At 38.4% G+C, this 26593-nt stretch overlaps 1 protein-coding gene across 4 annotated transcripts in view; it reads right to left on the bottom strand.

Annotated features, from left to right (window-relative positions):
- Positions 1-4731: 4731 nt before the first annotated feature.
- Positions 4732-26593, bottom strand: part of LOC124554776 (protein O-linked-mannose beta-1,2-N-acetylglucosaminyltransferase 1-like) — a 1050404-nt gene continuing 1028542 nt past the window's right edge. For all 4 annotated transcript variants that reach the window (XM_047128420.1, XM_047128423.1, XM_047128421.1 and 1 more), the window contains 3 exons: positions 18215-18286; positions 17789-17898; positions 4732-5268 (listed from right to left, as the gene is read on the bottom strand). In XM_047128420.1, coding sequence (XP_046984376.1) covers positions 5199-5268; positions 17789-17898; positions 18215-18286 — 252 coding nt within the window. In that variant the 3' untranslated portion in view covers positions 4732-5198. The remainder of the gene's footprint in view (positions 5269-17788; positions 17899-18214; positions 18287-26593) is intronic.

Below are 26593 nucleotides of genomic sequence, written 5' to 3'. Positions count from 1 at the left end.
AAGGATGTGGGCCTGTGTTTTAGCTGGGGATATGATACTTTTCTGCACTGATGTAGATAAATGGAGCAGGGGTCCATTTTGGGATGGGATGTTGCCAGGGAGGAGGAAAATGAATGTACATGACATCAGGGATTAGTAAGTATGGGTAAACACTGTAGGGTAATATTGGAGGAAAACTGTATAGTATCTGATGGATTATATTGTTGCTACCCTCTGCAAAGATAATTTTTCTGCCTGTACCCTACATTATGTGGAAAGTCACTGATGTAACCCATCAGTCCAAAATGTTTTGAGAATGGAATAATAAGAAATAGAGAAAAGTTGAGGTGATAGTTTTAATACTTCAGGTGTTCCACATGGTCTCCTCCACTCAACAAACAGATCGTTCATAAAACCACGCAATAATGTCAGAAATCTCATTCTTTTAAATGTTGCTCAACTCGTGCATCACAGCTCGAATGCTAGTTGTTTTCAAAATGCTGGCCCTTCATGCTAGTTTCTGCACTGTCATTTTGTGGTAGGTTTGTATTGATAAAATAAATTTTTTTCACTTATGGTAAACTGTTTTTGTTCAGGAGTCAAGATGTGGGAGACAAACTTTACACTCACTTTTCGCTTCATTCTGGAAAATGTTTTGAACACTAGATTTATAGGTATTACTTGATTGCAATCTGTGACACAACAAATTTGATACATTACAGCTATATATTCACTACTTAACACTTCCTGCTCACAATTGACTGCTAGATTGCACATCTGTTGTTTAAAGTTATTTGTTCAAGCTGCCAATGTAGTTATTGCACTGAAGTTGCTTATACACCAAGAATAAAATTAGTGTCTGGATGGACTGTGCACATCAGGAACAGTAATGCTATCTCAAAGAGCTTCTTTGGTAATGCATTTTGAATCTGATAAATATTTTCTAAAAATTTTGGTTCATTGCAGGCCCATACTGCCTCCACTATCTGTGAGTTCCTCACTGCAGCCCCACACTGTCTCACCCTCTGTAAGTTCCTGTTACTGTGGAATCTGAGTGACTTGCCTCTTTCCCTACCTGTAGTTTTAACAGGCAAGAGTACTGTTTTGTATCAGTTGGAGTAGGATTTGTATCTCCTGAAAGTATTGACAAGCCTATCTGCCTCCTTTTTAATTCGACAAATTTCTGGATAGTATCTTCATTTTTATACAGTCAACATCTGCATCTCCACAGTTTACAACTTATATGACTAATTCTGTTTTGAGGTCACTGTATGACCTAGGGCAGATAATGTGGAATGAAATTTCCATGACTGGGCTGAGGTAACATGAGTGGAGCAATGCAGATGAATCAGTGGTGGAGGTATGCCCAAAAGGGGCAACTACTTAAGAACCAGACATCAGATAAAATAGCATAGTGTGATACCACAACCACAAATGTGCTGAAAACAGTGACAGTCCCACATTGCATTAGTATACTACCGTGGCACCTTGCTCTAAGTAAACACTCAAAAATCTCCTTTTAAGCCAAAACTAACTGTGCAACAAAGAACAGGTCTGGTTAGTGTAGAGCCATTGATAAAGTTTTTTGATAATGTACATTTCAGGGTAGTGCATTAGTTATGGAATTCATCTGAAGTACTTCGTCAGTCTGTTAAGAGCATGGATGGTAAGTAGTGATGAGGAGAGTATTATATTGTGACCAATTGGTGATGCCATGGAGTATCATAACATATGTAGCATAGAAAGGATGCAATTTTCTTATTTTTTCTGGAACTGGTTGAAATAGTTTTTCTAGACAGGACTTTTTTCTGCCACTGTTGTGGGGTACATCTCATCAACATCAGATAGCTGCGCTGGTGTGTGTGTGTGTGTGTGTGTGTGTGTGTGTGTGTGTGTGAGAGAGAGAGAGAGAGAGAGAGAGAGAGAGGTACTGAGACTTTAGTCCTGTAAGTTCACAGGACGTATACTGTTCACTCAAAAAGTGCTGAGGCTTATTTTATTCTTGGCATATATGCAATTTCACCACAGTAACTGTAGTGGCCAGCCTGTCTGTCTCATTATTACAACTACTTTCTGGATAGTTTCTTCATTTTTATACAGTCAACATCCGCAGTTCCACAGTTTACAACTTACATGACTGATTCTGTGTTAACCCTTTCGTGAGCCATGGGGGTATACATCCCACTGTACGCTCCTGGCATCTGGTGGCAGTCCACTGCACCAGCTGTAGTTTCTTTTTGTTGTAAAATATAGCCTTCAGGACTGTAGGAAGTATACAGGGTGTTACAAAAAGGTACGGCCAAACTTTCAGGAAACATTCCTCACACACAAAGAAAGAAAATATGTTATGTGGACGTGTGTCTGGAAATGCTTACTTTCCATGTTAGAGCTCATTTTATTACTTCTCTTCAAATCACATTAATCATGGAATGGAAACACACAGCAACTGAACGTACCAGCTTGAGTTCAAACACTTTGTTACAGGAAATGTTCAAAATGTCCTCCGTTAGCGAGGATACATGCATCAACCCTCTGTTGCACGGAATCCCTGATGCGCTGATGCAGCCCTGGAGAATGACGTATTGTATCACAGCCGTCCACAATACGAGCACGAATAGTCTCTACATTTGGTACCGGGGTTGCGCAGACAAGAGCTTTCAAATGCCCCCATAGATGAAAGTCAAGAGGGTTGAGGTCAGGAGAGCGTGGAGGCCATGGAATTGGTCCACCTCTACCAATCCATCGGTCTGCGAATCTGTTGTTGAGAAGCGTACGAACACTTCGACTGAAATGTGAAGGAGCTCCATCGTGCATGAACCACATGTTGTGTCGTACTTGTAGAGTCAAATGTTCTAGCAGCACAGGTAGAGTATCCCGTATGAAATCATGATAACGTGCTCCATTGAGCGTAGGTGGACGAAACTAAAATGAGCTCTAACATGGAAATTAAGCGTTTCCGGACACATGTCCACGTAACATCTTTTCTTTATTTGTGTGTGAGGAATGTTTCCTGAAAGTTTGGCCGTACCTTTTTGTAACACCTTGTATATCCCATCAAGCAATGGTGTTTAATGGTTATTGGGAAGTATGGTCACCACCAATGTAGTTTATGGAGTGTGCTTGGGAAGTATACTTACCACAAAATTAATTTTTCATTTGTCGTCCCTGGGAAGCATACTTACCACCAACTTAGGACTATCCCAAAGCTTTTGGGCATACATTAATGCCTCCATCTATGTCTGACATCTTGCAGTAATACACTGCACCAGGTATATGAAAACTGCTACAACAATCAGTTTCTGTTTGTCATGGGATCACTACTGTTGTCAGAACACATTGCTTCACTTCTGCGATATACATTACTGTGACCTGTATCAGCTCATACCTTTATTGCATAATAAAGTTTCGATGATTGTTTTCACATTGTGGTAAGTAAGCTTTAAGAGTGGTAACAAGTATTTTTAAATAAAGTGAAAGGAAACATAAAATAAAAACAGAAAACACTGTTCATTATTTTTTTATGTGTAAGGGCAATACATAACAGCATGCAAAGGGGCTGTGGGAAATATGTTTACCGCCAGTTTTAATACCTCACAAAGATGCCCTGGTGATATATATGCACCACCATAGTTTTTGGTCCTAAATCACAAAAATAAAATTATCAAAAGATAAATATAATAAGTTGATCACATTTCTTATTGGGGAAAAAAATTATATTCACTGAGTTGTTACAAAAAATGTGCCTGCAAAAGGGTTAAGTAGGGGACGTGTGGTGTGACCATAGTGTGTCAATACTATTGTGTCAAAAATCTCAAAGGTACAACAACTCTAAATCCAGTGTTCAGACATTCTCTAGAATGTTCTGAAGAAGAGAAAAGTGTGTGCAAAGTTTGTTCTGCACTCCTTGAATCCTGATTAAAAATTACCATAGTATAGAATGGGTCTCAGATAGTTTGCCAAGACAGGAGAAGCTGCGAATGTGATGCACAAGTTGAACAATATCCCATAAAGAAGGGTTTCCTTGACAGGTTGTACTCAAGGATAGGGGACTATTTAAAACACAACAAGAATTAAAAATATTGCCTTAACTGTTCTCTATTTATTACTAAGCCAGCTTCAAAAGAATTTAGACATCAAATATTCTTTTGTGGGCTTTTCCTGGCATTGTTACAATACAGTGTATGTAAACACATTTCTTTGTAAGATGATTTTGACTCCTGTTCTGAGTGCTCAGCTGTGTATATTGTCAGAGGCCTATTAAGATATTTATCTGAAGTAAATTTATACATAATATGGGTGGAATTACTTAGTACTGGCATTGTAACACTTTTCTTTACAAATGGTCATTTTTAATAGTCTTCATACATTTGCTTTGTCGGTAAAATAAATTTCCTTAATGAATGTGGTATGTCCAAAGTTTTCACACACTTATGTAACACATCACCCTCATTTATGTTCATCGTGTATGTATGAGTCAGCAGTGGCTTTCATCCTCAGCTCGGAAAGGACACTAAACACTACAGGCACTGATCAGTCACATGAAAGAACACTAACTTCATATAGACTGGGCCTTTCTTTTGTGGACACAAAAAAAACTTCCTGGTTTTTGGACGCCAAATTATACATAGACACCTGAACAATAAAATGCCATTCCTCAATATTTTATTTTATTTATTTTTGCCTGTAATATTTTCTATATATTAAATTCTGAAAAGTTGACAACATAATATTAAAAATTAGAACTCCTTGCAATAAAATTACCATATTTCTTTATTTTATTGGTAACAGTAAATCACACACTTAATTACTCAGTGTGTGTAAAATCACAAATAGCGAGCAAAACAGGCAATTCTACAACATTCACAAATTTTATTTTTACACATAGAGAGTACTTTACATCTTTGCAAATTGGGAATTATTTCATTACTGTGCAGTCACCTACACATTTTGTCACAGTTAACAGGGGAAATGTTCTTTATTCACAGAGCATCATGCTTGTTATATTATTCACTGCCTTAAAAATCACAGTTTACAGTTCTCACACATGCCTCATCACATGATTCAACATTTATTCGCACCACTGTTGTGTTTGCAGAACTATCTGTAAATACTGGATGTTGAGATGCAGTTCAGTTTTTGTACTTATGACAAAGCACAATATGGGGCTCAGGATTGTGACAACAAATGTCTGACGAATCTTGTCCATCAATAAGGAGCTGCTACCTGATCTTCCCTTTATCTGCTTGAGCTTCCAAATATATTGGTGTTATGTTTGATGGCTTGTATATTCTGAAAAGTGAATGGAAACACATTAATAAGTAGTAGTAGTAGTAGTAGTAGTAGTAGTAGTAGTAATAATAATAATAATAATGTAATATGGATTATCAGTTGTTTACTGCATAGTTTGCGTAACCGTCATTGGAAGCAGAAAAATGCTGCCACCTAGTGGAGTAGTGCATATGCATCATGATTAGTGAGAAAATGTCTGTGATGATGAGATCTTCATTCATTTTGGTCTGTTGTGTAAGATGTATCTGGCCTTAAAGGTAAAATTTATAGACATTAGAGGATCTTAAACTAGTATTGTTGTAGTTGTTTGTGACTATTGGTTTCTTCTCTCATAATATACCGTTTTGAATACTGTACCACCCATAAAATCCTGACACTGGAGGTTTCTGAACTACAACAAATCTATAATGTGAGTGCTAACCCTAAACATGTAATAGTTGTACCAACCTCCCAAGTTAACTTAATTCTGTCAATTCATCGGTATCAGAGGGTTGCAGAAAATTTGTGAGTAATTGTCCTTCACGTGCAACTGTTTCTTTGTCTTCTGCAAATAACCTCACATTCTTTCATTAAGTAATAAGCACTGTTTGCAGAACACGCCACTGAACCAAAAAACAATTTACAGACTCTGATACACAAAGAAAAATGATAATATCCTAAATGTAGGTGACATTTGACTTTCATTTCTGCACCAGAGGGACAACCCAGCAGGAAGTGGCAGTGGAGTATAGTTGTTCAAACTAGGTTAATTTTATGGAGGTCTACAAGTATTTAGGTATATCAGTACTAGCTTCAGTACATATTTCTTATCCAGAAAAAAATCTTCAAACTCCAAAAGCAGCTATACCACTATCTTTTTATTTACAACTACTTTCAATCATATTGCATCACATTTCTCTACATATCAAAAGATAGAAAAGCGCACAACATATCCTTGTAAACATAGTAAGAAAACAATGTAGATACACTAATAATAAACGTGGCTGTTAAGATATAAATAGAATTTCAAATCCAGCATGGAAGAGCAGTTCGTTGACGTCAGATGTAAAAGAAAGCACTGTATTGAGCAAAAAGGCTTTACAAAAACTATAGTTCGTTGATATCGTACATATGAACAACTTACGAGTGCCCCTGTATTACACGTAATTACTCAAAAATAAACAACAACAGTGTTGGCAGTGTCCTCTGGCACCTTGTAATCTACACCTGACTTGGGCTCACTTTATTAAAGCCTGTAGTGACTACATGGTTGTGGGCTTCGACATTACTTTAGTGCGCAAGAGTGCTTGTGGTTTTCTGATGTTTATCGTGGTATACGAGGTAACAGTTGAAATTTCCTGGCAGATTGAAACTGAGTGCCAGACCGAGACTCAAGCCTGGGACCTTTGCCTTCAGTAGGAAACTGCTCTACTGACTCAGAAATCCAAGTGCAATTCACGAGCTACCCTCACAGTTTTACTTTTGCAAGTGCCTCATCTCCTACATTGCAGATTTCACAGAAGTTCTCCTGTGTACCTTGCAGAACTAGCACTACTGGAAGGCAGGATACTGATGGCTTAGCCTTATCTCAGGGGATTGTTTTCTGAATTTCACTCTGCAGTGAAGTGTACACTGATCTGATATTTTCTGGTAGATTAAAACTATGTGCTGGACTGGGACTCGAACCTGGACCTTTGGTAGGAGATGAGGTACTGGCAGAAGTAAAGCTGTGAGGGCAGGTCATGGAGTTGTGCTCGGATAGTTCATTCGGTGAACACTTGCTCGCGACCTGTGAAAGTCCAAGGTTTGAGTCCCGATCCAGCTCACAGTTTTAACATTCTGACTGCCACAAGGCCACCAGCAACCACAACAGAGTCTTACACCTGATGCCATGTTCCTTCACCTAACACGATGGCATGGCCTGGGCTAGCAGTGAAACATCCATCACTATGCATGTGGCAGTCAATGTGGTAACCTGCGAGGAATTTTCAAATCAGTGCCCATTTCGCTGCAGAATGAATAATATTCATTCTGAAGGTAATAGTTGTTGCTATGTTTTATGGTTTTTTCATTCATGATTATGCAACTCTTTATTTTACTATTGTTATTTACAATACACTGTACACTCATAACTTGTTCATATATTTGATATCAACTGACTTGTTTTTTGAGCCATGCTGTTCATTACAGTGAATTCCTATATATCACATGACAAGAAACTGCCCTACTATGCTATATTTACAATGCAGCCCATTAAAATTGTAAGCCTATGAGGAATATCAAATAACAGAATGTTTTTTATAATGTGTTTAATACATGCTTAAATTTGTAGGTGATCTGGGGGTATACGAGGTGTGAAATGCAGTAAGCAGAGCTCTGGCAGCAGCAATAACTAACTTGGTTGGGCATTAAGTCGGATCAAGTTTCGGCAAGAGATAAATGTATATCGGTTGATGCAAAAGTTTAACAATCACAGTGGCTGGCGAGTGGTACTGTGCCAGTCTCTCAGCAACACATGACAAGGTGTTTTTAATGGGCAAGAGTGCTTCAGAATGGGCTGCTAAGGGTAACAGTCAAATATCGTCTGTATCAAAGTAGGTCTGGACAGCATGGGTAACATGGAGTCTTGTGTTATTTTGTTGAAAGATAACATCACAGGGATCTCTAAGATAGCATTCAGCCACTGGCCTTAACCTGTCAGTAACATACTGACGGCTGTCCAAATTACTGGCTATGCAAACCAGACATTAATGCATTGTCTGCTCAATGGCACACCATACCATCACATAGGTGTTGGGTCCATGTGATGATGAATGCAATATGGCAACATTTGTCCTTTTTGAAGCCTCCACACATGGACATTTCCATTATGAAGCTGTACGCAGAACTGGGACTCATCTGAAGAGATGACAGGGTGCCACTCCTGCTTCCAGTGGTGTTGTCTGGCACATATCTGTGCTGCTGTATCTAGAGAAGCTGGATCAGTCATCACACTGTCCATGTGAACAGTTTTTTTTGCTTGGCTTACTCAAGGTATGTGATGTAGATGTATGATCTTGAATGGCCGGGTGAACAATATATTCACCGTATTGGACGCTAGTCACACAGAACTACTGAGACTGTGTATGGTGTAGAAAAGGGGTGTCCAACCTTTTCGCTTACCTAATAACTGCTGGGGATGGGGGGGGGGGGGGGGGGAGGTGGGGTAAGAGAGAGAGAGAGAGAGAGAGAGAGAGAGAGAGAGAGAGAGAGAGAGAGAAAGAGAAGTAAGATGGAATCAATTTGCCATTTTAAAATGGATTTTTTAAAACTTATTTTTATTTTTAATGCTGCTCATAGTGTAGAGTAAGACCCTCATGAACCCGTCGATTCCTTTCATGTTACTGTTATGGGATCCCAACTAACGTGAGCAGCTATATCGCAGAATAAATCACAGTCTTGATAGTCCGTGCTCTTGTCTTTGTTGAATTTGGACACATACTTGTAAATGTTTTTCCTTAGATGAAGCTTGACAGGATCTTCTTACAAACAAACAACATTAAAAGTGCAGTTTCTGTATGAGAAATCTGCTGCGTAATATTTGCTTATCGACAGAATGAACTGATACAGTATATTACTTACTTGATACCGTTGCTGTTGAAGACTAATAATTTTGTTTGCTATTTGTTGCATGTTGTCATCAAGATGTAGAATTATTTTTTTTTTGGCTAACAGTGTATATCGCTATCTTCTTGTTGTCATACAGGTTTTGGACAAAAATATGGGAACACCAAAATCACCACACATTACCATGCCTAATGTGGTGTAGGAAATCTATTGGCATTCAAAGCAGCTTCCAGTCAGCTCAGGATGGATAAATATATGTCCTGTGTGGTTTTCAAGGGATTCTTATACTTTCCTGCAAAATAGTGGCAATTTCAGGTAATGATGATGGAGGTGGATAGCGATCATGCACCCTTCTGTCCAAAGTAGACCACAGAGGCTCAATAATATTGAGGTCTGTTGACTATGATTGCCAGGGGAGATGTGACAATTCATCCTTTTGTCCGTAAAACCAGTCCTGGACAATGTGAGCTGTGTGAGCAGAAGCTATGTCATCTTGGAACACAGCATCACCATTGGGGGACTAACACTGTAGCTTGGGATTGACCTGATTAGCCAGAATGATCACATAATCCTTTCAGAGTTACCATGGGCATATGGAATAGATCGACATGGCTGCCCAAATTATCACTGAGCCCCTGCCATGTTCCACTTTTGGGATGTTAAACTTGGCCAGAAGTTGGAAACAATGGGCAGCAAGACTCATCTGACCAAATGGCTTTCTTCCATTGCTCCATATTACCAGTTTTATGGCTTTGGCATCACGTTTTCCTGTTACAGTCATTTGCATCACTGATAAGAGGGGTTTTGCAATTCCAGCTCACCCTGCAGCTCCCTGCTTCTAGAGCTCCCTTAATGTTGTTTTGGAGTTGACAGGGTTCACAAATGAGACATTCAGTTCCGCAATACTTTTGCAGCTGTCTTCCTTTATTTTTCATCACAATTCTCTTCAATTACCATCCATCATGATCACTACACACACACACACACTCATCCTCTTACTGGATGACATTTTTCTGCTTTCCCTGTATGCGGTATAAATCTTTGATATGATGCCTTGTGAAACACCACACACTTTGGCTCCCTTGATTACAGAAGCTCCCAACATGCGAGCACCACAACTTGCCCATGTTGGAATTCACTTAGCTCTGACATAATGCACTGACAAGAACAAAGAATACTGTTCTGACTAGGCTGTGTATTGAGGACTTTGTAAAGGTGCCATTCATGGTCAAACAGAACAGTGCAATCTACGGACTGACTAGTATCTGCATTTATTTCAAGCATACATTTCTCATGGTCTTTCCACACTTGTTTCCAATCTCTGTATGTATTATGAATATAATTACATCCTTCTATGACTATGTTTATAAGATTATACCATGGCCTATCATATCTTCTGTTGTTTAGGTTGACATGATAATGATCTAGGGTTGACACCAATATATATATATATATATATATATATATATTATGGACAAAAATATGGGAACACCAAAATCACCACACATTACCATGCCTAATGTGGTGTAGGAAATCTATTGGCATTCAAAGCAGCTTCCAGTCAGCTCAGGATGGATAAATATATATATCTGCAAACCACTGTGAGTTGCATGGCAGAGGGTATAACCCATTGTACCAGTTACTAGGGTTTCTTCTTGTTCCATTCATGTGTAGAGCATGGGAAGAATGATTGTTTGAATGCCTCTGTGTGTGCTGTAATTAGTATAATATTGTCCTTTGAGGGCAGTTGTTTTGTGGCCACGGAGCTGGCACCTGGTTGCATCCCAGTTGGGTTTCATCGAATTCAGATAAGCTGAATTTGATGGCTTATCTGAATTCGATGGCCAAGACATCAACATGAGTGCACTGGCATGATCCTCAGACCATTGCAGCACAATTCTGGCCTTGTGACATGGACAGTTATCCTGCTGAATGATGCCATCGCTGTTGTGGAAGACATCAATGTTCATGTAGTCCACAGTTGTCATGGTGCCTTTGATTACTATTGCAGCTCCCATGAAAGCATAGATGAATGTCCCCCACAACGTAACACTGCTCCTACTGGCCTGTGTCTATGGCACGCAGCACGTTTAGAGCAGCCATTCATCTGGATGACAGCGTATCTTGACACGACCATTAACCTGGTTTAACAATAAATGGGATTCATCTGACCAGGCAGCACAATTCCATTGATATGATGTCCAAACTCGATGATCATGTGCCCACTGTAATCATAACTGATGATGGTGTTGGGTCAACATAAGAAGATGTAGGGGTCTTCTGCTGTGGAACACCATGTTCAACACTGTAAGCTGAGCAATGTGCTCCAAAACACTTATGCCTGCTGCAGCTCTGTGCTCTGTCATCAGATCTGCCACAGTTCACTGCCTATCCTGCTTTAGAAAGTGAGCAAGCCTCCGTTCCCCATGTTCTGTGATGAAATATGGACATCCATCATCTACATCTACATCTACATCCATACTCCGCAAGCCACCTGATGCTGTGTGGCAGAGGGTACTTTGAGTACCTCTATCAGTTCTCCCTTCTATTCCAGTCTCGTATAGTTAATGGAGAGAAGGATTGTCGGTATGCCTCTGTGTGGGCTCTAATCTCTCTGATTTTATCCTCATGGTCTCTTCACAAGATATACGTAGGAGGGAGCAATACACTGCTTGACTCCTCGGTGAAGGTATGTTCTCGAAACTTCAACAAAAGCCCATACCGAGCTACTGCAGAGTCTTCCACTGGAGTTTATCTATCATCTCCATAACGCTTTAGCGATTACTAAATGATCCTGTAATGAAGCACGCTGCTCTCTGTTGGATCTTCTCTATCTCTTCTATCAACCCTATCTGGTACGGATCCCACACTGGTGAGCAGTATTCAAGCAGTGGGTGAACAAGTGTGCTGTAACCTGCTTCCTTTGTTTTCGGATTGCATTTCCTTAGGATTCTTCCAATGAATCTCAGTCTGGCATCTGCTTTACCGACGATCAACTTTATATGATCATTCCATTTTAAATCACTCCTAATGCGTACTCCCAGATAATTTATGGAATTAACTGCTTCCAGTTGCTGACCTGCTATATTGTAGCTAAATGATAAGGGATCTTTCTTTTTATGTATTCGCAGCACATTACACTTGTTACATTGAGATTCAATTGCCATTTCCTGCACCATGCGTCAATTTGCTGCAGATCCTCCTGCATTTCAGTACAATTTTCCATTGTTACAACCTCTTGATAAACTACAGCATCATCCGCAAAAAGCCTCAGTGAACTTCCGATGTTATCCACAAGGTCATTTATGTATATTGTGAATAGCAACGGTCCTACGACAGCCCCCTGCGGCACACCTGAAATCACTCTTACTTCGGAAGACTTCTCTCCATTGAGAATGACATGCTGTGTTCTGTTATCTAGGAACTCTTCAATCCAATCACACAATTGGTCTGATAGTCCATATGCTCTTACTTTGTTCATTAAACGACTTTGGGTAACTGTATCGAATGCCTTGCGGAAGTCAAGAAACATGGCATCTACCTGGGAACCTGTGTCCATGGCCCTCTGAGTCTCGTGGACGAATAGCGCGAGCTGGATTTCACATGATCGTCTTTTTTGAAACCCATGCTGATTCCTACAGAGTAGATTTCTTGTCTCCAGAAAAGTCATTATACTCGAACATAATACATGTTCCAAAATTCTACAACTGATTGACATAAGAGATATATGTCTATAGTTCTGCACATCTGTTCGACATCCCTTCTTGAAAATGGGGATGACCTGTGCCCTTTTCCAATCTTTTGGTACGCTACGCTCTTCCAGAGACCTACAGTACACCGCTGCAAGAAGGGGGGCAAGTTCCTTCGCGTACTCTGTGTAAAATCGAACTGGTATCCCATCAGGTCCAGCGGCCTTTCCTCTTTTGAGCGATTTTAATTGTTTCTCTATCCCTCTGTCGTCTATTTCGATATCTACCATTTTGTCATCTGTGCGACAATCTAGAGAAGGAACTACAGTGCATTCTTCCTCTGCAAAACAGCTTTGGAAAAATACAGTTAGTATTTTGGCCTTTAGTCTGGCATCCACTGTTTCAGTACCATTTTGGTCACAGAGTGTCTGGACATTTTGTTTTGATCCACCTACCGCTTTGACAGAAGACAAAAATTTCTTAGGATTTTCTGCCAAGTCAGTACATAGAACTTTACTTTCGAATTCATTGAATGCCTCTATCACAGCCCTCCTCACACTACATTTTGCTTCACTTAATTTTGGTTTGTCTGCAAGGCTTTGGCTATATTTATGTTTGCTGTGAAGTTCCCTTTGCTTCCGCAGCAGTTTTCTAACTTGTTTGTTGTACCACAGTGGTTCTTTTCCATCTCTTATGATCTTGCTTGGCACATACTCATCAAATGCATATTGTACGATGGTTTTGAACTTTGTCTACTGATCCTCAACACTATCTGTACTTGAGACAAAACTTTTGTGTTGAGCCGTCAAGTACTGTGAAATCTGCTTTTTGTCACTTTTGCTAAACAGAAAAATCTTCCTACATTTTTTAATATTTCTATTTATGGCTTAAATCATCGATGCAGTAACTGCTTTATGATCGCTGATTCCCTGTTCTTTGTTAACTGTTTCAAATAGTTCGGGTCTGTTTGTCACCAGAAGGTCTAATATGTTATCACCAAGAGTCGGTTCTCTGTTTAACTGCTTGTCACGTACTCGTGGTTTCAGCATTCTTCAACCACTTTCCGCAGATGCTCATGACAGTAGGACATGAACAGCCGACAAAGCTTCACCATTTCCAAGATGCTCACTCCCAGGCACTGAGCCATAACCAGTTGGCTTTTGTCAAAGTCGATGATTTCTGCATTTGCACCACTTATCACTAGAATGATTCCAAATTCATCTCTGCTCTGCTCATATACTTCTCTTACCACATCATGAGCCCTCAGTGCTGCCAGGCAGCATACAACCTTACAGTGGGCAGTGGTCATAAAGTTTTGGCTCATCAGTGTAAGTAAATTAACACTGAGTTTAACTGAACTGATTCTTTGGTCAAATAAGCTTAGGTGACATGGAAGGTGTTGTGTCTAGGCAAGACAGCCTAGACACAATGAGAGGAAGCCGAAAGGCACGCGCTTAAACTCACGCAGGCTGGCGTGAGGTCTGAAACAGGATACGTAATGAATGCTATAAAGAAAAGTACATAGCTTCTGGAATACTTAACTTTAATCCACATTTGTAGAACATTGCTCTTGATGATACATTAATAGAATCTCAATATCAATTGAATACGGCGCCTTGCTAGGTCGTAGCAATTGACTTAGCTGAAGGCTATGCTAACTATCGTCTCGGCAAATGAGAGCGTAATTCTCAGTGAACCTTTCCTAGCAGAGTCGGCTGTACAACTGGGGCGAGTGCCAGGACGTCTCTCTAGACCTGCTGTGTGGTGGCGCTCGGTCTGCTATTACTGACAGTGGCGACACTCGGGTCCGACGTATACTAATGGACCGCGGCCGATTTAAAGGCTACCATCTGGCAAGTGTGGTGTCTGGCGGTGACACCACAGAAGGCTTTTTTTTTCTTTGAGTCATGGCTGTTACAGTAACTAAGAAAGCTGCCAAACAAATTTTTCCATTTATGAAGCAGGAGTGGCTGATAACCAGTACAATGTGTTGAAACTATGTCAAAAATGGATACTTGAATCATTGTCACCTGGAATTATTTAATAATAATAATAATAATAATAATAATAATGGTACAGGTCTTTATTATGTGTAACATTCAAGATATTGAGATGAACAATACTGAATTTGCTTGGTATTAATTAGTTACTTGTCAGCTACTCAGCTTCATGCACCTCTTAAACTTACAGTAGCTTTGGGTTATGTGTTTTTAATCACTAGCGGCAGTGAATTACGGCTTAATATGACAAGTAGGAAGCATAGAAGACACTTTGTCTTGTATAAGTATTCTTCCTCTTGTCTGTGCAGGATGCACAGCATAAATGGATTCTCTCAGGATATCTTTCTTTGCATCTCTTTCTGTAGAGTCCAACAATAAATTTCTTAAAACCTGCAAATTTTTGGAGACAAGATTATGTTTCCTGTAACAGTCATTAGCTATCACAACAACCCCTAGAAGTTTGTCATAATAATTTTGCAGCACCATCTTCCTGTCAGTCAGGCTAGGCAAAATAACACTTAATTTCACTGTAAAGAAATACAAGGGGCGTTCAATAAGTAACGCAACACATCTTTTTTTTCCCCCTCAGCCAATTTTGGTTGAAAAAATGCACAATTTGTTGAAGTACATCATGAAATGTTGCTGCGTCAGCTCCTTTAGTTTCAGGAAGTTCCAATAAGTGGCGGCACTGTACATATCCTTCAAAACGGCGTGTGTAACAGAGTTGCTTTCCAATCAAGAGCTGTCATTGAGTTTCTTTAGGCAGAAAACCAGAGCATCGCAGATATTCATAGGTGCTTGCTGAATGTCTACGTAGACCTGACAGTGAACGAAAGCATGGTGAGTTGTCGGGCAAGACATCTGTCATTGTTACAACAAGTTCGCATGAACCTGTTCGATCTCCCATGTGCCGACCAGCTGCTCACAGCTGTGATTCCTAAAATATTGGAAAATGTGGACGCTGTCATATTGAGGTGTTTGATGGATCAAAATCAAACACATTACTGCACAACTGGAAATATCTGTTGGTAATGCTGACACACTTGTCCATCAGTCAGGGTGCTCAAAGGTGTGTGCCCGCTGTGTTCCTCAAAGAAGACCATAAAGAGCAATGAAGGACCATCTGTACAAAATTGATTGTGCATAATGATGCTGATTGTGACAAGTTTTTGTCTAACATTGTTACAGGTGATGAAACATGGGTTCATTACTTTGAACCGGAAACAAAATGGCACTCCCTGAACATCACTTCTTCTCCGAAGAAAAACATTGAAGGTGCACCCTCAGCTGGTGAAGTCATGGCAACAGTCTTCTGGACTCTGGAGGGGTTATTTTATTTTATGTCCTCCCTCATGGTGCAATGATCAATTCTGAAGTGTATCGTGCTACCCTCAGGAAATTGAAGAAACAACTTCAGCACATTCCATCACCACAAAAATTAAATGAACTTCTCCTTCTCTATGATGATGTAAGGCCTCACGCAAGTCTGTGCACCTGAGAGGAGCTTACAAAACTGCATGGGGCTGTTCGTCCTAATCCACCCTACAGTCCAGATCTTGCACCTTCCATTTTCCATCTGGTTGGCCCAACAAAGGATGCACACCCCAGGAAGTAGAATGTGAATGAAAGGGAGGTTATTGACCAGCAGGACACTGGCTTGTTTGTCAACCAGTAGAATGGTACCATGCAGCATACAGGGCCACTCAGTAAGGTGGTGTAAGACCATCACATTGAATAGAGATTATGTTTAAAAATAGGGTTTTGTAACCAAAAGAGTGGGGAATAATATGTTGTATTAGAATCCCAAATAAAACCAACCTGCTTTCACAAAAAAAAGGACTGTATTACTTATGGAATGCCCCTTGTATAAACTTCCATTTGTTATATTTACATAAAGGAGGAAATACACTAGTAGGAAGTGAAAAATGAACACATCTAAAAATGATACATAGAAGATGAGAAAGGACTGTTCTGGGAATGGAGTAAGAACCATGTACTGAGTTTGAGAACACTGAGCCTATAACAATTACACTGGACCTACTGAAAGAGTGGTCTCTTATTTCCAACAACAGATTGCATTAAAAATAAAAAGCACGCCATGATGTTATCTACAAGCACAGTTTGTACAGTGAAGTGAATTTCAATGAGGTTATATTGTTACCTACAGGAGGCTGGGTAGTCATTCAGAAGTGTTACTCAACATTTTGGATTTGATATGCCAACTATGTATCAGTTTTTGTGCTGGTGGTCCAGGAAGGTGCACAGCCTTGTCATCTCGATTCGACAGGCAAATTCAAACCTCAGATGTCACATCAGACAAGCAGACATGGCAACAGCAGCACAGATTGGGATTAATATAGCATCTATAATGTCAAATGAGACCATTAAGAGATTGTTTGCCAGAACGTGGGCTGTGAGCCAGAGAGACACTTGCTAGGCTGCTCCCACAGTTAAGTACCTAACAGCCTGTCTGTTCTGCTGCCTTTCTTCAACTTCTGGAGGATATGCACTTCCAAGCAGGACAGTGCTCCAGTACACACTTCTTCCATTATTCAACACATACTCCAATGTGTTTGTTTACTCTCCTGGCCAATATGGTTAGCAAGCTTTTCCCTCATTGAACTAATGTGGGACATGATTGAATGACAAGTGGCTACACAAGCTGTGATAATGTTTAGAAGTAGTATGGAATACTGTCTCACTAAACAGCATTCAGCATCTCTGATTGCTAAAGTGTGAAAATGATATGGAATATTTTGCCCATCCACTAGTGTATGGCAGTGTGATTATCTCTGTATACAGTAGACAAGCTGCATAATGTGTAGCATATTATATGTTTCATCATTTGTCATCATATGTGAGGATAAAACCTCATTATGTTTATTTTTCAGTTACTTTTCATGTAATTCATTCAGTTTTTTCTTGCTTGTATTATGGATTTGTAATGCACTCAAGTATATGAACACACAATATTTAATTTAATTTTGCTTGTAATATCATTGCTGTTCAGAATCATCCTACTAAGAATCACTTAAGTGCAAGAGTAAATGTTACAGTTGTTATAATAGTAACAGAGAAAATTATGCCTGCTATGCAAAATAACTCGCAGTTTAAAGTATTATGCTACATGAAACACAGTTGTTTTAACATTCATTTTTAAGCAGAGTAATTGTACATTACAGTTAGAAATGTGGTTTATTGGTAATACTGAAAATAATAGGATACAGATAAAGTTTATTTACTTACGAGTATTCTGAATTTGGAACGCCTATTACTAGCATTTCACTGCCTTTCATATGCATCCTCCACATGCTCTTATGATGACCTCTAGCATCGAGGTCCCATATTTTGAAGCACTAGAAATATTAAGAGGAAACACGAATATACTTACTAATCTTTTATATATGCTTAGTATAAAAGAAAATGTATTCCAGTGGGTGGTAAGTAAAAATTATAAATTTCTGAGAAACAAGTTTGTACAGTATGTAAAAAAGAGGGGCATGCATGTGCCAATTGCTGTTTAGAATTCATTCATGGTCATAAACAAAAACTGTTATGTAATAACAGGACTTTAGAATTGCAATGACAGTTGATGATGTTACTTTTGTCTGAGGGAACTTGCAGTGTTTGATCAATTCTGACTGCGTAAAAAATGTAATGAAAATTTCATACCTTAGCAACCTGAAGCCATGTTGCAAAGTCTTTGGGCTCATCCATTTTAATGAACATTACATTTGTTTCTCCCTGCAAAAGAAATGGCCATTAATGAATAAAATTTCCTCTTTGTGTCTAGCCATGTTCATTGAAATTATCTGTAACAGCCAAATGTATGAAGGCAAAGGGACAAGTCAACTTTGGGTACACTGATGCATTTCTTGTAATGTTTCAGGATGCAAGATTAATTGCTGAGAAAGGACTTGTTATTTACTTTAAAGAATTATGTGCAAGTAACCTAAGTATAATTGTCCTGACAAGTTGCCAATTCAGTGTTACGTACATGGAACAAAAAAAGTTTCCATCTATAGAAGCCTATCCTGTGCCTTAGTTAATGTACATCATGATGAACATCTAAATGAAAAAAGAAATCATTCATGAGTTGTTAGCAAGTAAGTTTGCTGCTCAAATGCAGAAAAATTTATTAATGCAAACTCAACTGACATCTGCATTATGAGGAAATTTAGTTCCTTCACTGAATGGGTCATTCAGATATACTGAGTGAATCCAGACTCACCATTTCTCACAATTGACAATCAGTGATATAGAATGTGGTACAGGTAATGGAGAGTACCATGAACTCAAGTTGGTGTAGTTCCAGTGTGCCAGATAATCTCGCAGCCTTGCATTTCCATTTTTTCTTACAAGGGAAACTCCCCATTGCATACCCCTCACATTTAGTGTAAGAGGGCCCAGTGGACAGCCCATCAAAAACTGGGCACAGATCAAACATGAAAACAAGAAGAAGATGTACTGAACTGTGAAAAAAAAAGCAAAATAAAAAACAGTGAATAGTCCAAGAACAAGAAGTGCAATATAGAGAAGCCTGAATGTACAGTGGCATCGTGGTTAAGTGGTTACAGTGGTTACTGCCGAGCAGGTGAGCTGTGTTCAAACCTCCTTCCCCCCCCCCCCCCCCCCTCCCCCCCACTTTTTACTGTCTCTGTGTCATGGTTTAATATCCATTGGCAACATCAGGGTGTAAGGTAAGGGCCTATAATGACAGTTGATTCTTCACACCTACTCTATTAGCAGCCGATAGGAAGTGGTTTTCAAATGGGAGCCACAAATGTTTGATGACAAGACAACAAGTCAGCTGAATCCTCCATCAGAAAACACGTCTGGTGTGTCATACAAGGAATTAGTGACAGTATGTGTGTCATATGATAGGAATCTCTTATTGACGCACCTAATTCGTACACATGGTAAGTGAGTGAGATATGCCTCCTTGCCTGATTTGGATGTTTGTGTGAATGTGATAGCTCTCAAGGAAACAACGAAAACATAATAGTTTGTCACATAAGCTGCAACAAATGAATGCAACAGTTTCACAATAGCACAGTTTTTCTGTGCTCTGAAAAAAACAAATTTTTTTAATGTTTTTGAAGTTGCATTCCATTCTGGAAGTTTTTATTCTTGAATTCTTTTGTTGTAACATAATCCACACCCATTTATTTATTGTTTTCATTTCTGTGAGATGTCTGTGTGGTATCTCACCTGCTCTCACTATTCATCACATTTACTTGTGATGATAATGTATTCTTAGCACATGACTCATGTTCTATAACCAACATACAGTATGACAACTGCCAAGACTACAGAAAGAGAACAAACGTTTCAATGAATGGACGGACAGTTCATAATGCAGTGATTAAAAAAAATAATAATAATAATTGCATGAGAGAGTTTTGAAAATGGCTCATCCAGTTTACAGTCCAACACCATGATGACTTGACCATGATGACGTGGCTGGTCAATTCTTCTCGATATTACACTTGTTAAGCTTGGACTGTTCAGTGTTTTTATTTTGCCTTTTTTCACAGTTCAGCAAACCTTCTCCCTGTTTTATGATTGACCTGTGTTGATTGACCTGTGTTGATGGGCTATCCACTTGGTCATCTTACCACTAAATATGAGGGGAGTGTGATAGGGAGTCCCTTGTTAGAAACAAACAGCACATTTGAGGAATTAATGTTTGCATGAAATATCTTTACATTGAAGAGAATATTACATGAAACAAGAAACAAAATAGAATGAGGAAAAAAACCTAGGCCTGGCACTAAACAAAAAACTGTTTTCCAAGTCGAACATGTACAAGTTTTTGACTTTGGTCAACAGACTTTTTCTATATGTTTCCAGTGACAATATGCCATCCCTGAAATTAATGTAATTCTGGAAATCCAACAATATGGCTACTGGTCAAGTCTTTTTTCACATTTTAATATACTTGTTCCAGAAGACTTGCATATTATTTGCTGGTTATTATTTTACTCTGTCCATGGTAACAAATAAGAAGACTCCCATCTTCGTCCCAGAAAACACTGACCCAAACCATTCTGATGGATAAAATCAACTTTGCTTTTTTGGTTCACTGGCATCCATCTACAGTCTGATGCAACTGGAAGCCTGAGAACATTGTATTCAATAAGAAACAAAGAGTCATTGATAAGGATGCTATCTGAGTGCGAGACAAAAATTTTTATCACATAAACAAAGATATCTCCAGTACAATGGCAATAATCTTCTGTTTTATTATTCTGACAAAGCATCAAAATAAAGTATTGTTGCTGATAAATTTTCTTACTTGCAAAGCATAAATATGAATATAAAAATCAGTGGTGGTGGTGGTGGTGGTGGTGGTGGTGGTGGTGGTGGTTAGTGTTTAACGTCCCATCGACAACTAGGTCATTAGAGACGGAGCGCAAGCTCGGGTTAGGGAAGGATTGGGAAGGAAATCGGCCGTGCCCTTTCAAAGGAACCATCTCGGCATTTGCCTGAAATGATTTAGGGAAATCACGGAAAACCTAAATCAGGATGGCTGGAGACGGGATTGAACCATCGTCCTCCCGAATAAAAATCAGTACTGTAATTACTTTTAATGGGTACAGATGTTCTCATAAAAATAGTATTTGTGCCTCAAAACAGCAAAGTATCCTATATAGAGATATAAATAACCTTAAAGTAGTGCTGATGATATAAATGTGGGTTGGTGAGCTTCAGAGGAAGCCATCATACTTATTTTATTTAATCAAGCTTATTTGTATGTTTACAATCCAGATCTGTTTTCTCGTAAGTAAAATGGAGCATGGTTCACAGATGCAAAAAAAAAAAAAAAAAAAAAAAAAAAAAAAAAAAAAAAAAAAAAAAAAAAAAAAAAAAAAAAAAATATGCAGTACCTTTGGACTTCGAAGACACTGGCAAAAAAAGGAATTCCTGCACTGAGTAAATGGAAAGTAAGGTTTTGTAATAGATTTCCAAAGACTAAAAAATTATAATGGGGTTTCCTTTATTTCTTCTGAAGGGGGAACAAATATCACACAAACATGGAAAAGGAGTAGGCTGGTCTTGTACAGACACAAAAAATATTGAACTAGGCAGATTGTCACAGCTATACACACTGTGCACTGTGCTCAAATAGCTTCGTTTTCAGATGGGTTTTCACTGCTGGAAGGCAGAGTTGCCATTGAATGTGAGACTACAACAGGTGTGAAATGTGTCCAAGTGCAGCTTGTCAAGCATTGTAATTACTAAAGCACTCACAAGGGAATGGTCAACCATGTCATGTCAAAATCTATCATAATTTTTTGTGACTAGTAGCGAATACCACTTTAAATACACAAACCAAATTTCAGCTGTCGATAACACTGGAAGCTGTCTTAAAAATAACTATAGTTTTCTGGCTTGGTGCCTACATCTAAGAGATAGATGCCCCTGAATATTGCTAATTGTCAAAGGGACAGAATATCTCTTTGCTAACTGTACTACACATACTGCATGTTATAGGAGAATTGCATTCAGCTGGTGGGGCGTGCTTTTAAGAGGAATATTGATTCAAGGCTTTGTTAAAGATGGAAGCTCATATTTATTTTCTTTATAGTACTTTGTGGTAAATTTAAATTTATTTGACATGCCATGCAGCACTGTGCACAAATGTGCAGCACAGTTTGGAGCAGACTGTTTGTAGCTGCACAACACGATCCCAGTGTGCATGCATGTGTCAGGAAAAATGGAAAAGGAAATTCTGAAAACTGCAAGAGCTGCTATCATAGTTGTTTATCATCAGCTGAAGGGTGCAAAATGTAGAAAACATTGTCACTGGGTGAAGTGAGTGCAGTAAAGTCAAAAGATGTAGGGTAGATCCACAAATTGGTAATGATTGAAAGTATGAAAATTTTTGTCACATGTCATTGACAGGTTTCCAACACTTGGTCAGTTTAAGTGGGCCAGTAATGAAAAAAAAGACACTAATATTATGGAAATGCAGTGTGTTCTAATGAGAGAATGACAATAATGCTGTGTTTTTTAGCTGTTGGAGATTTGTTTACAAGTTCGATATATATCTCTCCACAGTATCGAAGCAAAACATTTCAGTCATTGTCCTCAATACAGATACATTAAGTTTTCTATGTTCTGATGATTCCACTCAAATCTCTATTTGAGATAGGATTTAAATTAATTCACACTACTCCTGTTGGTGCATTAACGTCACATTCTGGCTCGGTAGCAAGAAAATCTGTTCAAACAGTGTGTACACAAATGAACCATTTCCGTTGATGTACCAACACTGTGCAAAAATTCATCACTGTTGCTTGAAAATGCACAGAGCAGCATGGTTCATCATCCAAAATGGACACAATGCACTGCATTGAATGCCTTTTCTTGGTTTTCTGTGGCACAACATGTCTGGTGTGGATGTTACAAATGTAAAGAATAAGGTTGCTCATTTTAGAGAACCTTGCATGTACATTGCAGATAAGCCTAATTTTGAAAATCAAATCCAGTTTAAAAGAATGCTTTCATTCAATGATGAAAAACATACAAAGATGACTGTGGAGTACATGTCTCCACCCACACTCAGGTTGACAGGTTTTAAAACTAAAAATACACGATAATTTGGAAATGATGTCCAAAATAGTCCCACTGGGGCATTACTGGCATGATTTACCTTTAGTAGGCCTTTATATACAACTGTACACAAAAGTGTACATATATAATGAGTGTTTCCCAAAATGCTTACATATTTAAACTCCATTAACAAAACAGAGTCAAAATTAATGAGATTCACCATTGTACATGCTATTTGTGGATATGAAAAACAGAAAGTTCTTTATATACACCTTGTTACCACATGCTGTGGTTTTCTTGCTTTTTATGTTTGGCATTATAGTTGTTTTCAATTCGCATTTTGTCAACTGCAACCGTATAGAACTTCTTGTAGAAAAGTTATTTACCATGAAATTTAATGACTAGGAATGTTTGATTTGACCTAACATTAATTAATTCTATGTGGAGAGAGAGAGAGAGAGAGAGAGAGAGAGAGAGAGAGAGAGAGAGAGAGTGTTGGTGGGGTTTGATAGCTTTTTAGGGCAGAGAACAGAGTTCTATTGCAGAGAGCTGTGTATTTGTTTACTCTTTGAATTCCTTTGACTATGGCTTTTTGTATTTGGCAGTTTTCTTTAGTTATTAGTTTTTGTGGGGGGCTGCTGATGCACTTGAGAATTTTCAACTTACTGTTGATGCCTGTTGGGCTGTTTTTCATGTCTATAATGTGTTCAGCAAATGTAGAATGATACCTGGTACTTTAATGCTTTCTGTTCCTGTGTATCTAGTACTAAAGTTTCTGCCTGTTTGTTCAATATAAATTAATTTGCAGTCCTGGCATGTCAGTTTGCAAATACCAGAAGTGTTGTGTTTGTACTGGTTTTCCATAGTTTTCTCTATATTGAGTTATCTGTTCTGTAGGCTATTTTTAGTTCTTGTTTTTTGAGTATGTTGCCTATCATATGGGGTACATTTGTTGTTGTAAGTGAGAGTGTACTGTTTGGTTGTTGTTGTGGGTGTTTCTTGTACATGTATGTTTATGTGTATGTTGTGTGTGTTGTGTGTGTTTGTGTTGTGTGGTTATGTCCTGCGTGTTCATTTTCCATGAGTCTGCATTTGTATGTTAGCAATGAACTCTTTCTTCTTGTGTGCTGGGTGCCCTCTTTAATCCTGTTTTTAATTTTATGATTCAGTTTGTCTATAATGTTTTGAGGGAAATAAGGTTTCTAAATGAAGTTCTGAAAGGAAAAGATACTGTAATGCAAAATATAAAAAATAAGGAAAATTACAGGGTGTGCTAACAAGGTACATATACAAAACCTCACCTGTTTTCAATTTTGTACATAATTTCTTAAAAACTCAAACAAGCAGTAAAGAGCATTTTCCCTGTTGTTTATCACAAAGGAAATAAAAGTTCATTGACGATGTTGAAACTTCAGCCAAACATGTCTAGGTAAAAGAAGAAAAGAAAAAAATTGTGTTTTTCTCAAGTTAGGCCCCTTCCAAAAACAAATGCCATTCCAAACATGGACAGAATAGCTTCAATCTTAAACTGACGAATATATACAGATTCTTCAGATTCAATCTGATATGATGAATGTACTTCATTCAACTGGTATAACAAGAACCTTTCCATCAGTGGAATGCAATTTATACAACATTAACAGACAAAATTATTATGGACAGATCACCGCAGTTTTCAGTTTACCAACATGACAATATTCTTAATTTGCAGTCACTAGTAATCTATTTGTCAACTCTCTTCAACTGCAAAATCTGATTAAATATATAGATTGCTCTGCAAAAATCAAATATATTGGTATTAGACAGGACTCATTCCTAACTGTGGCCCAGTTTTCTGTAAGAACATTGAAGTCTGCCTGCTTCTCTCAGGGCTAACTGTCATACTTAATTTGTATTCATGGAGCATCAAAATTGTATGTCTGGAAGATTTTACCAATATTACACATTTTTGAAATATTTGTAAGAAATAAAATTAATGTAGATGTGCTGCAAACTTCATAATTATATGCATGTAATTCATGTCAATTTAGAAATGAAATTGTAAATAAAATACAATTGTATATGTCTATGAATGTTAAATTATCTTTTGATCATTTTGAATCAGTGGATCAGTGCTTGTCTTGCTGTGATACAAGCAGCACATAGCCAAAGAGTAGAAAGGGAACACATGGTTGTACAACAGATACTTACATAGTTTCAAGTGTGGACATTATGTGAAAAATGTCATACTTAATTATTTTTGACAGACTTCCACTTCACATGAGCAGCTAAAATTTTGTGTATGGAATATTTTCAGGGTTGAGTAACAGTGTGAAAGTAATCAACACAGGTTCTAACGTGACAAGTCTGACCATTCCCTTGTTAGAATCAAACTTCTCCCCTGACAAAGGCACTTGAAGATCCTAGAATTAATCTTCAATGAAGCATATCAGAATCACAAGCAGATATCTGTACAGAGTGAAAGCAAAACATAAACAAAATAATACAATCATATTTTGGCTTCTGCAAGTGAGCTTCTTGCCAAGTGAGGATTACAACATAACTCTTCCATGCTGACTAGCTGCTAATCATGTTGTGGATTTTTCTTTGCAGTAACATTTTTCCAAGCCATGAGAATGATTTGCATATTGTATGTCACATGGTTGAGATAATGTGGGAAGCACGAAATTTTAGAACATCCATTATAGTGGGGTGGGGGGGGGGGGGTTGGAGAACCTCAGTATTATTATTATTATTATTTCAGTTCATACAAATGACAATTAATTGTGCCTATCTGCTGGTAAAAAAAAAAAAGAGAAAGAGAGAGAGAGAGAGAGAAAGAGAGAGAGAGAAAGAGAGAGAGAAAGAGAGAAAGAGAGAGAGAGAGAGAGAGAGGAAAAGAAAGCAGTTAATTTGGATTTCTTTGTGACAGAAGAGTGGGAAATACCTTTAATTATTGTGTAGTTATGTAACTACGTTCAATGAATCTGACTAGCAATGATTTGAAGTGGTTCAGCTGGAACATGCAAGGCAGGGAATCCATGTCAGTTGCGGAATATTTGTTATTAACTATTTCATTACCATGTCTTGGGGAGTGACTCCCTGCTCCCTGCTGAAGTTAACCCATCTGATTCTAGTTAATTTTGGGAATTTATGCTGTGAAAAGATGTCTTGCAATATATACAGAGGGGTCCAAAAATATGTATCCACTGTTTAAAAGTCCATAACTTGCAAACTAATTGAAGTGTAGCTTAAAGTCCAACTTAAAGATATCACTGTAGGTTTTTGAAATGGTCACCATTAACATCCACACACAAACGATGCCGCCGAACTGCAGCACGAACTACTGACTGTAATGTGTTCAGTTGGATATTTGCACATGAATGTACGATGGATTCTCGAAGTTCATCCAATGTGCGTGGCTTTTGTTGATAAACAACGTCCTTTAGTGTTTCCCACAGATAAAAGTCCAGAGAAGTTAGGTCTGGGGAACGTGGTGGATACTCTACAGCA

Source organism: Schistocerca americana, chromosome X, assembly GCF_021461395.2.
Source record: "Schistocerca americana isolate TAMUIC-IGC-003095 chromosome X, iqSchAmer2.1, whole genome shotgun sequence".
NCBI lineage: Eukaryota > Metazoa > Arthropoda > Insecta > Orthoptera > Acrididae > Schistocerca > Schistocerca americana.
Note: the sequence above shows the minus strand (reverse complement) of the source record. Positions and strands in the feature narration are given on the sequence as shown.